Genomic DNA, 15,105 nt, shown 5'->3' with positions numbered 1-15,105 from the left:
GTCCTCTGGCCGGACCCACCCCCAGAGGGGTGAGTCAGCCGGCGAAGCCTTTCCTTATATAACGCGGCGTCATCGCCGCGCCGGGCAAGCGCCCGCTGAACTGCCCCTGCCTCAGTTTCCCCTCGCCGGGGCGTCACCGCCACCGCTGCTGCAGTCATGTGGATGGTGTCACCACCGGTCGGTAAGTGCCAGCTTGACGCCCCGATACTGCTTGGCCCCTTCACAAGGCATCTAACCCCCTCCCCCGCACCAAAATAGCTGTTTTGGGGGGTTTAGCGAAAAAATAAGGGTCATCAGCCAAGCGCCGCTTGCTGCAGTCCTGTGAATTGGGGCAGAAGAGCCTAAAAACAATAAAGCAGCCCCCCAAAAACAGGTTAATTCTGCACCTCCTCTGGCTGAACCCCCTTTTCCCCTCGGCCTTGGCAGGGTGACACTCCCCTGGGGGGCACAAGCCCCCCGTAACACAGATGGGATCACCTGGGGAGAATCAAAACTGCCTTTTTTCCCCCAGACATAGTAATAAAATGCACGGGCAGTGGCATGGGGCTGAGGAGGTCCCTCCTGCCCCGGCCCTTTGCTTTCAGGGCTAGAAACGCCAAGAATGAGCAAGTTTGGGCACCGTGGCGATGCCTGGGGATTGTGATGCTCACCGGTGCCCAGATCCAGTGTAGCAGTGGCACTGGTAACCCTCCCTGGGGGCCTGATCCTGCCCAGCGCTGGGAAGGGCACGGATGGTGACAGCAAGCCTCAAAATCACTGGGTTTTGCCCCTTCTTCCCTTTGGAGGCCCCAAAACCCACCAGACTAGCCCCAACCAAGGATAAAAAGGGGGGGACGGCACCAGGCATGTGCTCAGACCCCCCAAAATCACCAGATCCGATAAAATCCAAGGTGGCGGAGCGACCATCCCGGCAGATCGGGGGGAGTTTTTCCATCCCCACCCACCCGGCTCAGCCCGTACCAGCGGCTTGGGGCGCGGTGTCCAAAGGTCACTGGTGGTGGCCGCATCCATCCCACCACTGGCACGCGGAGCCACCGACCCCGGCAGGATTCCCAAAACCAGGAACATATTTTAATTCCTCGCAACTGCGGGTTTTTTTTTAATTCTATTTTTTACACCTCGGGAACTGTTTTCAGCGGCATTTCGATGCCACGACGGTGATAAGTTGGCCCAGGCTCAGCCGGGAGCGGGTAAAGGGGGGGTGGGCAAGGGAGGGGGTGGCTTTTGTTTTGCTCTGACGTGCTGTTTTCTTTCAGATGAAGGATCTCACCAGCTTGCCTGGCTTTGGGACCACGGCAAAGGCAGGGTGCAAAGCCCACTAGTAGGACATGACCCTTAAACTCTTTCTCTAAAGCTTAGCCCTATAGGTATATAAGATCAATAGAGCTTAAAACCGGGGTTGGCTTTTAGTCTAAGCTTGGGTTTGGATTTATTTTTCTTCTTTTTTTTTTATTTTTGTGATTCTTTTATTGGTTTTATTTTCATCTCCGGCGGGTAGATAAGAGGCAGGGCTTGCAAAAAAACCCAAACCAAAACATCCCCCAAAATATCCCACTGCTTGCTTTTGGGGGTTTTGGTTTGAGGAGGGGAACAGCCAGCAAGGCTCCTGCCGTCAGCAGCACCCCCCAAAATCTCCTCCAGCCCCTTTCCAGCGCTGGAAGAGGGGGGTGCTGCGGGGCTTTGTCCCCCCCTCCCCAGCACCGACCTGCTACCTCGGGGAGGGTTTAAGTAACTCCCCAGTTGGAAAGTGGCTGTCAGTTCCGCCTTTCACCGGCCGCCTCGGTGGGTTGCAGGTATTTTCCAGTCCACGAAGAAGCTGTTCCTGAGTGAGCGAGCTGGCCAGGGTCAGACCCTGGAGTTCATCCGGAAAAACGCTGCTAACGGGCTCTCCGTGGCCAATTTGGTGGCGGGGCTCTCCTCCGTCCTCTGCAGCCTCAATAGGTGGGGAAAAAGGGGAAATGGGGTGAAACTGGGGAGGAGGGGTGTGTGCAAAGGGCAGGTCACCCCATTTTTGCCCTCACCATCCTCCCCAGGCAATACCACCACTCGTGCTGGCTGCTGCTGGTAGGGTTTCTGCTTGATCTGGCTGACGGAGCCGTCGCCCGACAGCTCGACGCCTGCTCAGCGCTGGGTGAGTCTGTCCCGCCGCCCCCGGGAACCCACCACCGGGTTAGCCCTCCCCCGCTATCCATCTGGCAGCTGCCCGCTTGCTGCCCGCAGGTGCCAAACTGGATGATTTCGCCGACTTCACCACCTTTGGGCTGGCCACAGCTCTGCTGCTGCAGCCGCAGGGCGTCCTGGATGGGCTGCTGGCCATCGCCTACGTGATGGCTGTATTTGCTCGCCTCTGCTTCTTCTCCAGCGGTAAGCTGGGTGGTTTGGGGGGCAGCAGGGGGGGCTTGGGGGGTGATTTCCCCCCTCAGCTAAATGTCTGGCACCCAGCAGGGATCCCCTTCACTTACCGGGGGCTGCCCTGTCCCTACGCCTCCTCGCTGCTGGCGGGCACCTTCTTGCTGACAGGGGGTAACATCACCCTGCTGCGCATCACCGCCATCCTCATGATCCTCTTCATGGTCGATCGGGGTTTCTATCCCCACGACAAGGTGCTGGAGTCGCAGCTCTGGAAGAAATTGGTTTACGCTGGAGGTAAGGATGGGGACAAAATCAAGGCGGGGTAACTAAACCCACTGAGATGGCGGCAGAGGAAGGAGCAGATCCCAAAGGCTTTTCCTAATCCGCAGGCGTGGCAGCCGTCCTCTTCTCACCGGCGGTGGTGGCTTCCATCTATTGCCTCGCCTGGTCGATGTCCTACATCATCTTCCCCTTCGCCATCTGGAGCTGCAAAGCCTAACCCCTGCCTTCACCTAATGGCTAGTAAAGCCTTCCTCTTCCTCCTCCTCCTCCTCACTCTTGGGTGCCGCCTCCTCCACCGGTATTTCCCTTCGCTCTTCTCAACGAGTAGGAGCTGCAGCGGGAGCCTGTTTAGAAAAGAAAAGGGAAATTGAGCAGTAGGAAAGGCTCTGCTTCAGGGGAGCCCCAAAATACCCTTCCCGCACCCTGTCCCTCTTGCGGGGGAGTGAGCAAACACCTGTCCCCTGCTCCAAGAACAACCACCCCGGTTTGGAGACCCACAAACCCTTCCCTGCGCAGGGGAACATGAAATTAGGTATTGCTCCCACCTTGCATCGTTAATTTATTACGAGGGGGAGGTTTACACCCTCAAAGATGAGGACGCCCCCTCCCTGCGGGGGAGGAAGCCGACGATCAAATCTCCAGAGGGTTTTTGAAACCCGATTCACCGGCAACGTTTTGGTATTTATTATTTTACCTGTCACTCTAGGGAAATAATCTCTCGAATGTGTTTTATTTTCCCACCTCCCTCGGTGTTCGCTCGCTGGGGTGTGGGAGGGAGGTAGAAGGGGAAAGAGGGATTTGAAGCCTGTGATCCGAACTCTCTGGAAAGCCAGAGGATGCGGGACGGCGGCAACTGGAAAGCGGAGGGCGTGTGGGTGGAGGAAGGAAGCGAAGGTCAAACCTTGCGCTGAGCGGCGGAGAGAAACACTCGGGGTCCCCGGGGAGGCTCCTGCGCCGCGAGCAGCTGCAAGAGCTGGATGCGGCCCCCACCGTATCGCCCGCCCCCCCCCCGCAGCCTCAGGGACCGACCGAATCTAGGCACTAGGAGCGCAGGACTGTTCGCCTTGGCAGGGAACCGGCAGGCCAAGGTCTTGCTCGGCACAAGGAGGGCCGGAGCTGGCAGCCAGTGGCCGCAGCTGCTCTGGCGCCCGGCCCCGATAGAGCCTCCCCCACGCCATTCCCACCCGGCACCGGGCTGGGACGGAACCACCGGTGCCGCTGAGGGACCAGGAGCCAGAGAAAGCTGGAACCATCACAGATTTTATTTAGAAAAAAAAAAAAAAAAAGGCAGTTATTTGATAATAAATAACAAAGAGTTTAGAAAAGGGAATGGGCAGCAGATGGGGGGGGGGCTCTGGGGTTGTTTGAGGGGGCTGCACATGCCGCCTCACTCGCCAGAGGCCTGCATCTGCTTGCAGAAGGAGTCAAACTGCTGCTGCTCCAGCTCTGTCATCACTCGGTTGAGGGCGTAAATCTGCGGGATGGGTGGGGATAAAGAGGTGATGGGGGGGAATTCGGCCCCAGTGTTGCTGTTGTCCCCCCCCTCCGGTTGCTCACCTCTGCCCGCTGCCTCTGCTTCAGCTCCTGCTGAGCTGATTTCTGCTTGGCCTTCTCCAGGCGAGCCGCTGGCTCCCGGGGCTTCGGCCTCTCCTTCCGCCCCCCCCCGCTGGGCTCCATGGCTGGGGGGGAGGGAGGGGGAGTGGGGGGTCATGCCAGGGCCACCCTCTCTTCTGCCAGCCCCGCTGCTCCTCCTCACTGCCCTCAGCCCCACGAACAGCCCCCCACGCCTACTCCGGGGCCCACAGCCCCCTTGGGCCTGCTGCTCCACCCCTGCCCCACGGCCCCCCCACGGCCCATAACGCCCCCCAGCCAACTTAGGGTCCCACAGGAGCCCCCCACTGACACCCGGAGACCCACAAGAACCCCCCCCCAACCCCCCAGGCATCCTAAGCCCCACAGACTCCCCCCCCATGTCCCCCAGCCCCCTCAGCTGCCCCATCTGCCCCCACAGCGCCCCCGTTCACCGGCCCCACGACACCCCGCAGCCACCCACGCACCACAGCCCCCTCCAGCCCCACAGACAGCCCTGTCCCACAGCCCCCCAAACCCCGCTCCCTCCCCACAGCCCCCCACGTCTCACAACACACCCCCACAGCCACCCGTACCCCATAGCCCCCTCCCCGCTCCCACAGCCCCCGGCTCCCCTCAATGCACCTCCCCGCCCCCCCCACCGGTACCGGCGGGGCAGTGCCCGGGGCAAGATGGCGGCGGGGCCCCGCCCTCTCGGCGCGCGGCTGCCCGGCCTGCGGCGCACGCGCGAAAGCGCCGCCTGCGCGGATGGGGATGGAGGGGGGAATGTGGGCAGCGCGCATGCGCCGGCTACGGCCGCCGCGCGCCCAAGCGGAGCCGTCGAGAGGACGGCGGGTCACAGCAGCGCCACCTGGCGGGCGGGAGGGGAGCTGCGGCGGGGCCCCCCATTCCCCCGCTGCCCCTATAGATCTATGCCGCTGTCCCATATATCTATATCACACCCCCTATATATCATACCCCCGTATAGCCCACCTCCTACATAGCCCTGCCCCTGGACAGCCCACCTCCTATACAGCCCCCCCCTATATATCACATCCCCTGTATAGCCCACCCCTATATACATGACAACCCCTATACATCATACCCCCTATACAGCCCAGCCCCTACACAGCCTGACACACGTGCAGGGCCCTGAAGCACAGCCCTGCTCTCCACGTCGTGTCCCCCCTATATACATACACCTCCCCCAGCCCAACCCCTCCCCACAGCACAGCCCCATAGGCAGCACCCCCTATACAGGAACTACTCCTATACGCAGGCAGCATCCCCTATATGGACCTGTCCCAGTGTCCCCAGGGCTCTGCCAGTGTGGCACACAGTATACCATGGCACAGCACGGGCACCACATCCGGCACGGCACAGCACAGCATGGCATGGCACGGCGCACCACGGCATGGAGCAGTACGTATAGCGTGGCACAGCACAGTGCAGTATGGCACAGTGCACCACAGCACAGGGCAGTACATACGGCATGGCACAGTGCACTGAGGTACAGTGCATGGTATAGCATGGCACGGTATGGACGGGGCAGTAACCTATAGCATGGTACACCACGGTCCACCATGGCACGGTGCAGCACATATGGAACGGCATACCGCGGCCCAGTACGTCCAGCATGGCACAGCACACCACAACATGGTGCACCACGGCACAGTATGGTACGTACGGCGCAGCACAACATTGTGCACAATGGCACAGTGCCATAAATATGGCATGGCACAGTACGTATAGCATGACACGCCAGAGCGCACCATGGCACAGCGCAGTACATATGGCATGGCATGGTGCACCATGGCATGGTGCTGTAAGTCTGGCACAGCACAGTACGTATGGCGTGGCATGCCACAGCACACCATAGCATGGTGCAGCACGTACGGCATGGCGTGGCGCAGTACATATGGCATGGCACAGTGCCATAAATCTGGCACAGCACAGTACGTATGGCGTGGCACGCCACAGCACACCACGGCACAGTGCAGCATGTATGGCACGGCATAGCATGCCATGGTGCCGTATGGCACATGCCAGCATCACCCCCTCCGCCCAGTGGTTCTCCACTACCTGGCCCCTTCTCTCCAAATCCTTTTATTGCAGCAGCCCGGACCCCCCCTCGCCCCCCCAGCGCCGGGACCCTCCTGGAAGCACAGGACAGAGAGAAGGGGGGACAGGGGGGCAAAAAGGCCAGATCCTGTCCAGCACCGGGGGCAGTTCCTGGGACAGGATCAGCCGAAACCTCCACCAAACAGTGGGAAAACACCCAGGGGCGGGGAGGGGGGGGAGATGGGGCACACGCCGAACCCCAGGAGACGAATCCCCCCTCCCTGTTAGATGCGAACAGTGTTGATCCGGAGGGGTTGGACGTTCTTCCCATTGGCGTGACTCTGCCCGGGGCTAAAATAAGAGCAGAGCTTGCCGGGAAACCTCTCCCGAAAGGTGTAGAGCCAGGACATGTCGTCAGCATTGTAGAAGATGAGAAGCCCCTTGTCGTAGTCCAGGAAGACCCCCACCTTCTCCAGCTTACTCTTGACATTGAGCCGGGTCCAGGGCTCGGTGCAGGCGCTGTACTGGTTACCATCGTGCATGACGATGCAATAAAAACCTCGGCTGGGTTGAATTTGGATGCTGCCCTTGCGAGTGACAGCTTCGTGGGCCAAACCGATCATCCACTGGGTCTTCTCGGAGACCACCACCTCCCAGTAGTGGACCCCGCCGCCGAACGCCTCTGAACCCAAGACCGAGACCTCCACGTCGAAGCGTTTGGGGGAGTCCTGCAGCGGTTGGGGGTGCAGGTTGCCGTAGGCCACGATGGTGCAGTCATCGGAGAGAATGAGGCGGTGGTGAGCCGTGCCAGGATCCAACGTCAGGGCTGCCGGCACTGGGAGGGACGTGGGGCAAGGAAGGGACAAGCATCAACCACCATGGTGCCGAGAATGCCACCAGCGCAATCCCATCCTTCACCGGCACACTCCATCCTTCACCAGCGCAACCCCATCCTTCACCAGCACATCCCCATTCCTTGCCGGTGATGTCCCTGTCCTCCCCACTCCTCACTGGTGACGTCCCCATCCCCATCCCTCACCAGCAACCCCCCCCCCGATCCCGCAGCCAGCCCATCACTGCACCCCTCACCGGGATGGATATCCTGGAAAAGGGATTTCCAGATGGTGTACTGCAGTGGCCCCATGTATTTGGAGGTGGGAAAGTCCTCGTAGGTCAGGTTGGTCTCATGGATCTTCCCCTTCAGCCTGCGAAGGAGAGATGCTGGAGAAGAGGAGAGGACGACATGGAGGACCAGGGTGTCACCCCGGTGTCACCCACCTCTCGGAAAGGGACGCAACACCGGCTAAAAAGACGTGTTTGTCGGCTTCAGCCAAGCGCTCCTGGAGGATCTGGCTGCCCTCCTGCACCTTGCGGAGCTGCTGGCTGTAGCGTTGGATCTTCTGCTCGATGTCGGTCAGCGTCCGTGCTGTGTCCGCCTCCAGCTCCTCCAGCATCGCCTTCTGCCGCTCCCGCAGCAGCCGGTGCAGCCGCTCGAAAGCCTCCCCGATAGTCACCCGCAGGCTCTTGGCTGAGGACTTTTGGGGTGCAGGTGGGTGTCAGGACCCCCCAAACCTGCCCTGACCCCTCCATGAATCCATAACTCCCAAAATAAACCCCTACAGCCCCGTTAACTCAATTCCAGAAGCTCCAAGCATCCAAGGATGGATATTTGACCCCACATCCCTACAGAAAACCTAAAAGAAAAACCCTGTCACTGGCGGGGATGGAGAGAAAATTGAACCTCGATGAAAGTTGAACCCCTGAGCAAGGAGAAGGAGATAAATATAAAATAAAAATTAATTAAAACAATAAATAAAAGCACCCCTGAAAGAAATAAAAGAGGGCTGAGCAGCCTGACGGGCAGCTTCATCAACCTGCCAGTGGGTTTTGGGGTACGGGAAAAGGGAAAAACGTGGCAGATCCATGAAACTGTGGGGTCTGGGGTCTTTGGAGGTCCCAAAATCAGGTCGGCAAGGCTCGGGGCTGGGGTGCTATCGGGTGGCACAGCCACATCCCCACTCATACCTTGGTCTCGGCCAGCTGCCGTTTGAGGAGGTGCAGGGCTTCAGTGTGACCGCGCTCACTCTCCTGCAGCCCCTGGAGCTGCTCCTTCAGCTCCCGCTGAAAAAAAAAACTATAAAATAGGGGATTTGGGGAAAAAAGGGATCCCAGCAGGCAGCTTTCCTGCCAAAACCCAGCCTGTGGGGTTACAGGGATTGTGGGAAAGGGGGGTGCAGGGGGTGGGGTGTGGCAGGGGCACAGTTGGTTCCTGCCGGCACCAGAGTCCTGACCAAGGCAGAGCTGGGGGGGAGGTAATGGCTTGCGGGGGGGGTCCTACTTGGGGAGCAGCTCAGCAGATCCATGGGGGTGCATGGCCGGCTGGTTTGGGGGTCCTCAAGGAACCCCAATGTGGATGGAGGAGGGGGGAATCCCATGGGGGCAGCTGAAGAAGTGCGTGTGGTTTGATGGACAGACAGCCAGCCAGGAGGAAGCCACAGGGCTGACCCCGACGGGGACGGAAGGGGTATAGAGACAGACAAACAGGAGCTAACACCGAGACAAGAGGGGACAGATGAACAAAGCCGAGGGGAGCAGCTCAGGGCAGAGAATCCTGGAAGGATGATACTCCATGGGGAGGGAGGGATGGACCCACCTGCAGCTCCTCGAAAGCATCGTCCACGTTGGTGACCTGGTGCTGCTCGTGCATGGCGGGCTCATCGCAGAAGAAGCAGACAACGGCGCGGTCAGTGAGGCAGAAGAGCTTGACCTTCTCGTGGTCTTTGCAGGGGAAGGGGCTGCGTTGGGCACCCAGGATGGCATCCAAGGGGAAGGCGCTGTAACGCTCCACGATGTTGGCCAGCTTAAGACTGGGGGCCAGGGTGGGTTCGGTGAAGGTTCGGCGACACTCAGGGCAGTCACGGGTGCCCTGGGGTTCCTGACGTACCCAGTGCTCGGTGATGCACCGGCGGCAGAAGTAGTGCTCGCAGCCGAAGCTCACCGGGTCCTGGTAGATGCTCAGGCAGATGGAGCAGAGCAGCTCGTCCTTCAGGCTGCAAGCCATGGCTTGGGGCTGGGGGAGAGGCTGGGGGGGGTGGGCAGATGGTAAAGGGGGATCCTGGGGGCAGGGGGGAGATGGGGGCGAAAATGGGGGGCCTGGGTGTGAGGCTGCTAATGAGGAGGTTGGAGAAGGGGGATGGAATGGGGGGGAATTGGGGGTCGGGTGGCAATGCGGGGGGGCTGGGAGGGTTGCAGTGGAGGGGAATTGGGGGTCAGGATGCAATGGGGAGCTGGGGCATTGCAATGGGGGGGGGAGCGAGGGAGCCAGAATGCAACTGGGGGGGCTGGGGGCGTTGCAACGGGAGGAACTGGGGCTGAAGGTGACACGGGGGAGCCCGGGGGGGCCAATACACTGGGGTTGCAATAGGGGGGAACCGGGGGTGAATCTGATATGGGGGACCCGGGGTGCTGTAATGGGGGGGGCTGGGGGGGAAGATGATACGGAGGAGCCCGGGGGTGAGGCTGCAACGGGGACACCCAGGGGAGCCGCTGCAACGGGGGGGCCTGGGGTGAGACTGAATTATTGGGGGGACCGGGAGTGAGGCTACCGGGAGGCTGCAACGGGGGCACCCGGGTTCGAGACCGCCCCCCCCCCCTCCCTCCCGCTCCCGGCAGGACCCGGGTTCGAGACCGCCCCCCGCTCCGCGCCCCACCAAGAACCCAGGTTCGAGACCGGCCCCCGCCAAGACCGCGGTTGCCCCCCCGCCTCCCCCAACCGCCGGCGCCCACTGCCCTCACCCAGCCGCCGGCGGTGCCGGTGCCCGGTTCCCGGGAAGGGGCGGGGGAACGATCCCGCCACCGCCTCACAGCGCGCCCCGCCGCGACGGGCGGGGGGGTGGGCGAGGAGGAGGGGGCGGGGCCGCGCGGCACTTCCTGCCCACCCCCTCCACCACCACCCCCCCGCAGCCACAGTGGTGCCGCCCCCGCCCCATTGTCCAACGCGCGGCACAGCCCACCGGCGCACACCACCGCCCGCCTGCGGGGGGGGGGGGGCCCTCTTAAAGGGGCCGCGGCAGCGTTTTTTGGGGGGGTGCTTAAAGGGGCCGCAGCGCTGGCTACCTCCGTCCGTCCATCTGTCCACCCCCCCTCCTCCAGCTTTCTGTGCCCACCAGCGCTGCCCCCATCCCGCCCCCTGGCAGAGCAACGGGGGACCCGGGGGGACCACAGGTGGCACTGGCACAGGTATTGCTGAGAAAACACCTTCCCCCCCCAAATTTTACCAATTTGACCAAAAAATCACGTTGAGAGGAGTTTTGGGTGGCAGGTTTCCACTGTCCCCTCCCGTGTCACCGTGATGTTCGGCCACGGTGGCCTATGGGGACCTATGGGGACTGGGGGGCTTTGCCAGCACCGGCTGCCCCACGGCAAGGCTTCCCCCCCCCCCCCAAAAGCCCCCTGGGGACCCATTCGCTCCCCCCTTGGAGGACCAAGCAAGACAGAGGATGGGTCCCCCCAAGGCTGGGGCAGGAGGGGGACGGTGGGCAGGGCGTGAGGGGTCTGGGGCCAGGAGAATGGAGGTGATGGTGGGGCAGGGACACACACACACACACAAAATTCCCGGGGGGGGGTGTTAAGCTGCATATTTCAGAGGCGGCGTGAACACCGGGCCGGGAGCCAAAGGGAACAAACTCTTCGGGTTTTGCCGCTGAATCGCCCTGCTCTGCCTGCCAGCACCTCGCTTTTTCTCCATTCCCCCCCCCCCAGCACAACCCGGGTATCCCCCCCCACATCCCTTCTCCTCCTTTCAGGGAATAACCACTCTGTTCCACTTCCTGACAGGCCCCAAAAGCTTGGAAAAAGCCGCCCCCCTGCCAAAAGCCCCCCAAAAACCCCCACTTGGGTTTGGTTTTATTTCTGCTTGGTTTTGTGCATTAGGAATTCAGGTTTTGTCTCCCCTCTGGAACTCACTGGGGACCGAGGAACGGCTGAAATTATATCATCAAATTTTGCCACGCTGGTGAGCAGGGATTGGGCCAGCTTTGCCAGAGGAGAAAAAAACCCCCAAACTAAAAAAGCCCCCCTTTCACCCCAAATCCAGCTCTGCTCAGATTCAGGGCTGGAGGGGTCTCATCCCAGGTCGTTAACGGGTTATTATTTAATTTGTATGCCAAGCATGTGGCCAAAAGACCCTGGGAAATTTGGGCGACAGAAGAGCATCGTCCCGCTGGACCACGTGGCGGTCAGCCGGGATTGCCTTCGTTCATTCCGGTGGCTCGTTAGGCAATGAAGGGAAACCACAGGGTGGGTGTGTTTGGGCAAACAGGGAAATTAATCCTGGTTAATTAGTAAATTGGCTTTGTTACCTCCCAGTAACCCCGGTGTGACCCCCAGTGGGGGGGTTCCGATGTGCCTTGATTCCCAGGTTTTTTTGGGGGGTACACAACCACTTCTGTGCCCCGGCTCTAGTATGCCGGAGGATGCCAGGATGAGGCAAGGGTCTGGGTGATCCGGCAAAGTGCGGTGATGCACCCGCCGGGCAGGGAAAACCGGGCTCCTTCCCACGTGTGCCGCGTGTGCCGGCTCTGCCGGCAGGATGCTGGCGGGAAGGGAGGCCCCTGATCCGCAGTGCTGGAATTTTCCCCCCACTGCCGGATGAAACGGCGCTGCCGGCGGGATAGGCACGCTGCGACGTGCCTGCTTGGCTCTCGGTATGCGTGCCTCCATCCCAGCACAGCTTTTCCCCTCGCCAGAGCCAAGGCGGAGCACCGGGAGCGTCCCTCGCCTTTTGAGACCTCCTGTTACTGGAGCCCATCGGCTTGCCGGGGTTTAAGCCAGGCCTGGCTAGGCTTGGTTTAAGGATCCCCCTCCTAAGGGTGCTGCGGGGAGGGGAGTTTAGCCAAAGTCCCCGCAACCCCTCCAGGAAGAGCACTGAGGATGCACAAAGCCGCCCCACGCTGGCACTTTTCATCTCCTAAGTGCTTTGCAAACATTAACTAATTAATCCTAATTAACTCATTACCTAATTAGAACCAAACGGCCCTCCCATTTGCAGGGAGAAGGGAAACTCACGTACCTTCTTTCTGCTCCCCCCCACCCCCCAAACACCCCAAAACCTCCACTGGCTTAATGCCAGTGTCAGCGAGGACCTCGGCACCCGGCCCTCCTGATCACCGCGAATCCGGGGTGAAAAACCCACTTTATGGGTTCGCTAACCCCGAGAAGCTGGGAATGAGGATTTTCACCTGTCTGGCCCAAGCAGCACTGGGAACGCCGGCATTACCAACACCCGGCATGCCCACCCATCACGGTGGAACCTCCTCCAGGGCAGGCAGTGGATGCTTTCACCAGCTTTTTATCGCAGACGAGGGATTTCTTGTGAAGGAAACGAGCGGGCGGTCGGGACAGAGGAGTTTCAGAGAGGCATTTCCCAAAGGATTTCCTGCCTGGTGTCCCACAGTCGGGGACAAAGACTTTGGGGACACTGAAAAAGCTGGCTGGGAGCCCCACGTCACCCCTCGGGGAACACGTTTTCCCATTGGGACATCCCAGGTTGCCCTCCATAAACATCTCCCTTTCTCCAGCGAGTCAACCGGAGGGGATTTACAAAGCCCCGGCGCTGTGCAGGACGGATCCGGCTTCACGGTGATGCCGAAATAAGAAGGAGCCACCGTTCCAGGGGGGAGCGCACAGGTGTAGCGGCCCCGCAGCTTTGCCGAAACCTCCGCGGCGGTGATTTACGGTGGTGGTTTACCTCCGCTCCTGCTTTCTCCTCCTTTTAATCGCGGTCGGATCTATCCCAGGGGCAAAACCAGCCTTGGAACCATATTTTTTTGGAAGGCAAGTGCTTATTTCCTCCATTTTGCAACCCAGGATGGAGACGGGCACGGTTTTATTTTTTTTTTTTTTTTTTTATCCCTGCATACCAACCACCTCCCCAGGAAAGGGGCCCCTTTCCCACACCCAAGATTAAATCCACCCAACGTAGGGTCGGAAAAAAAGCCCGGAGCGTTGCTTATCTTAGCCAGTCTCAACAAGGACGGTCCCAGATGTTCACCGAACCTTGATGGACTCCCCCAAAACTTAGGGGTGACCCACACTGTGTCCTCCCACTGCAGATTTGGGGTTGGACAACCCCCTCAGAAGTCAAGAATCACTTAAAATGGTGCAGAGGTTTAAAACCACTAGTTTCATAATCACGGCAAAAAAAAAATCCCAGCAGCCAAAAGCCCCGGCACTGCGGCAGAAGTGAAAGCACCAATGAAAATAAACCCAAGAAGGGGGAACTTGGTGGCATCGGGGATGAACACCGGTGGCTTAAGGGACATCAGGGAAGCTGCGAGATGTTCCAGTCTCTCCTGGTGTCCTGTTTTGGGGTGACACCAGTGTTGAGTGACAACTGCTAGGTGTCAACATCTGAAAATCAGATAAAAGGGGAGTTTTCGAGCTGCTGGCTCAGGTTCTCGGTTAAGTCATGGATAATTAATGGATCTGGGGACCTTCCAAGATGGAGAAATGTTGGGTGATAGGGGGATCTCAGGCCAGCTAGCTGCTGGTGGTGCTAAAGAAGCGGTGGGGACGTGGGTAGGGGACATGGCCAGACCTGAGAGGTCACTGGGTGGGGAGGGTGACAGCACCTCTGCCCCAGCACCATCACCTTGGCCAGGACCTTCCCCAGACTCTTCATGCCCCTCCACTCACCCAGGGCAGCTGCAGATGGATGCCCACACCTTGGTGGGGACCTCTTGGAAGCTCATCCCAAACCACGAGATGTCCAGGGCAGTTGCAGATGGATGTCCACACCTTGGTGGAGACCTCTTGGAAGCTCATCCCATCCCATCCCATCCCATCCCATCCCATCCCATCCCATCCCAACCTTGGTCCTTCCCCATTCCCCACCTCTCTCTTGGAGGCATCGTTGGATTTGTTAATTATGGTTCTGCCCGTTCAGGGCACCCCTCTCCTCTCCATCACCCTCCATGATGGAGCATTTTGGGAAAGTGTGAAAAAAATCCCGGTTTGATTTTTTTTTTCATTATTTTTAAATTGGAAACGCAGAAGCACCATCATCCCCTGGGCCTTGGGGAAGAAGGAAGGGAACCAGGTGGAATTTGCCCCCCATTTCCTTCCCCTATGGGCTGTATCTGCTGATTTAGGGCATGGGGCTGAGATGGGGGACACATGGATAAAATGATAAAAAAACCAGATAAATAAATTTACGTTTTTTAAAAAAAGGGATTATCCCCAAAAGGGAAGTGGGGAGGAGAAAACAAACAGGGAGGCCCAAGGGGCTGCCAAAGCTGAGGGGTTTGGGGAGACCCTGGGGGGCTGCAGAGACACACAGAGGGGATGGGGAGACCCTGAGATGGGAGGGAGACCCTGAGAGGGGCTGGGGAGCCCCTAGGGAAATGGGGGAGACCCTTGGGGGACAGAAGAGGTACTGGGAGGACTGGGGGGGTCAGAGTCCCCGAGGAGGGCTGCAGAGACCCACAAAGGGGCTGGGGGGGGACAAAGTGGGGGGTGACACCCTGACGGGGCCTATGGGGCTACAGAGGCAGAGAGAAGGGCTGGGGGGAACTGGGGGGGGGGCTGAGGGGACATTGGGTCTGAGGAGAATTGGGGGGGCTGAGGGGATCCAGGGGGGTTGAGGAGAATTGGAGGGCTGTGGGGAATCGGGGGGGGGGGCTGAGTGGATCCAAGGGGGCTGAGAAGAATTGGGGGTCTGAGGAGAATCGGGGGGGCCTGAGGAGACCTGGGAGTGCTGAAGAGATTGGGGGAGAGGTGAGGAGAACTGAGGGAGCTGAGGGGATCCGGGGGGGCTGAGGAGAATTGGGGAGGGTATGGGGA

At 59.9% G+C, this 15,105-nt stretch overlaps 3 protein-coding genes and 1 long non-coding RNA gene across 8 annotated transcripts; 1 reads left to right on the top strand and 3 right to left on the bottom strand.

Moving 5' to 3' along the window:
- The first annotated feature begins 25 nt into the window (after positions 1–25).
- TMEM269 (transmembrane protein 269) lies at positions 26–2,894 on the top strand. 4 transcript variants are annotated; one of them, XM_069780490.1, is made up of 7 exons: positions 37–181; positions 1,257–1,301; positions 1,794–1,941; positions 2,034–2,131; positions 2,221–2,364; positions 2,446–2,646; positions 2,742–2,894. In XM_069780490.1, the coding sequence occupies exons 1-7, from the start codon at positions 157–159 to the stop codon at positions 2,849–2,851; spliced, it is 771 nt and encodes a 256-aa protein (XP_069636591.1). In that variant the 5' UTR covers positions 37–156; the 3' UTR covers positions 2,852–2,894. The 4 variants fall into 4 exon arrangements, with proteins under 4 accessions (XP_069636590.1, XP_069636589.1, XP_069636588.1 ...); XM_069780489.1 differs by lacking the exon at positions 1,257–1,301 and having other exon boundaries at positions 26–181; positions 2,521–2,646; XM_069780488.1 differs by lacking the exon at positions 1,257–1,301 and having other exon boundaries at positions 26–181.
- LOC138684959 (uncharacterized) lies at positions 1,405–2,919 on the bottom strand. The gene is made up of 3 exons (XR_011324180.1): positions 2,689–2,919; positions 2,463–2,620; positions 1,405–1,933 (listed from the first exon to the last, which is right to left on the bottom strand). It is a non-coding gene; the product is annotated as an uncharacterized lncRNA (long non-coding RNA).
- Positions 2,920–3,873: 954 nt separating this feature from the next.
- SVBP (small vasohibin binding protein) lies at positions 3,874–5,079 on the bottom strand. Of its 2 annotated transcripts, none has more exons than XM_069780499.1 (3): positions 4,876–5,079; positions 4,192–4,313; positions 3,874–4,108 (listed from the first exon to the last, which is right to left on the bottom strand). In XM_069780499.1, the coding sequence occupies exons 2-3, from the start codon at positions 4,309–4,311 to the stop codon at positions 4,022–4,024; spliced, it is 207 nt and encodes a 68-aa protein (XP_069636600.1). In that variant the 5' UTR covers positions 4,312–4,313; positions 4,876–5,079; the 3' UTR covers positions 3,874–4,021. The 2 variants fall into 2 exon arrangements, with proteins under 2 accessions (XP_069636600.1, XP_069636599.1); XM_069780498.1 differs by having other exon boundaries at positions 4,872–5,054.
- A 1,214-nt stretch (positions 5,080–6,293) lies between these two features.
- Positions 6,294–10,187, bottom strand: LOC138684953 (E3 ubiquitin-protein ligase TRIM62). The gene is made up of 6 exons (XM_069780453.1): positions 10,060–10,187; positions 8,918–9,346; positions 8,290–8,385; positions 7,543–7,799; positions 7,354–7,469; positions 6,294–7,099 (listed from the first exon to the last, which is right to left on the bottom strand). Exons 2-6 carry the CDS (start codon positions 9,323–9,325, stop codon positions 6,549–6,551), a joined length of 1,428 nt encoding a protein of 475 aa, XP_069636554.1. The 5' UTR covers positions 9,326–9,346; positions 10,060–10,187; the 3' UTR covers positions 6,294–6,548.
- Between the last annotated feature and the right edge of the window lie 4,918 nt (positions 10,188–15,105).

The sequence above is a fragment of the Haliaeetus albicilla genome, chromosome 4 (assembly GCF_947461875.1).
Source record: "Haliaeetus albicilla chromosome 4, bHalAlb1.1, whole genome shotgun sequence".
NCBI lineage: Eukaryota > Metazoa > Chordata > Aves > Accipitriformes > Accipitridae > Haliaeetus > Haliaeetus albicilla.
The sequence above is the reverse complement of the archived record's forward strand: the minus strand, read 5'-3'. Positions and strand labels throughout refer to the sequence as shown.

Coding starts and splice junctions, on each gene's coding strand:
- TMEM269 (XM_069780490.1), top strand. CDS start 157: ATGTGGATGGTGTCACCACCGGTCG. Junction 1,302..1,793: donor GCTTTGGGACCACGGCAAAG/GCAGGGTGCAAA, acceptor GGTGGGTTGCAG/GTATTTTCCAGTCCACGAAG. Junction 1,942..2,033: donor GTCCTCTGCAGCCTCAATAG/GTGGGGAAAAAG, acceptor CATCCTCCCCAG/GCAATACCACCACTCGTGCT.
- SVBP (XM_069780499.1), bottom strand. CDS start 4,311: ATGGAGCCCAGCGGGGGGGGGCGGAAGGAGAGGCCGAAGCCCCGGGAG. Junction 4,109..4,191: donor AGCAGAGGCAGCGGGCAGAG/GTGAGCAACCGG, acceptor CCCATCCCGCAG/ATTTACGCCCTCAACCGAGT.
- LOC138684953 (XM_069780453.1), bottom strand. CDS start 9,325: ATGGCTTGCAGCCTGAAGGACGAGCTGCTCTGCTCCATCTGCCTGAGC. Junction 7,800..8,289: donor GGCAGCTGGCCGAGACCAAG/GTATGAGTGGGG, acceptor GCACCCCAAAAG/TCCTCAGCCAAGAGCCTGCG. Junction 7,470..7,542: donor GTTGCGTCCCTTTCCGAGAG/GTGGGTGACACC, acceptor TCTCCTTCGCAG/GCTGAAGGGGAAGATCCATG.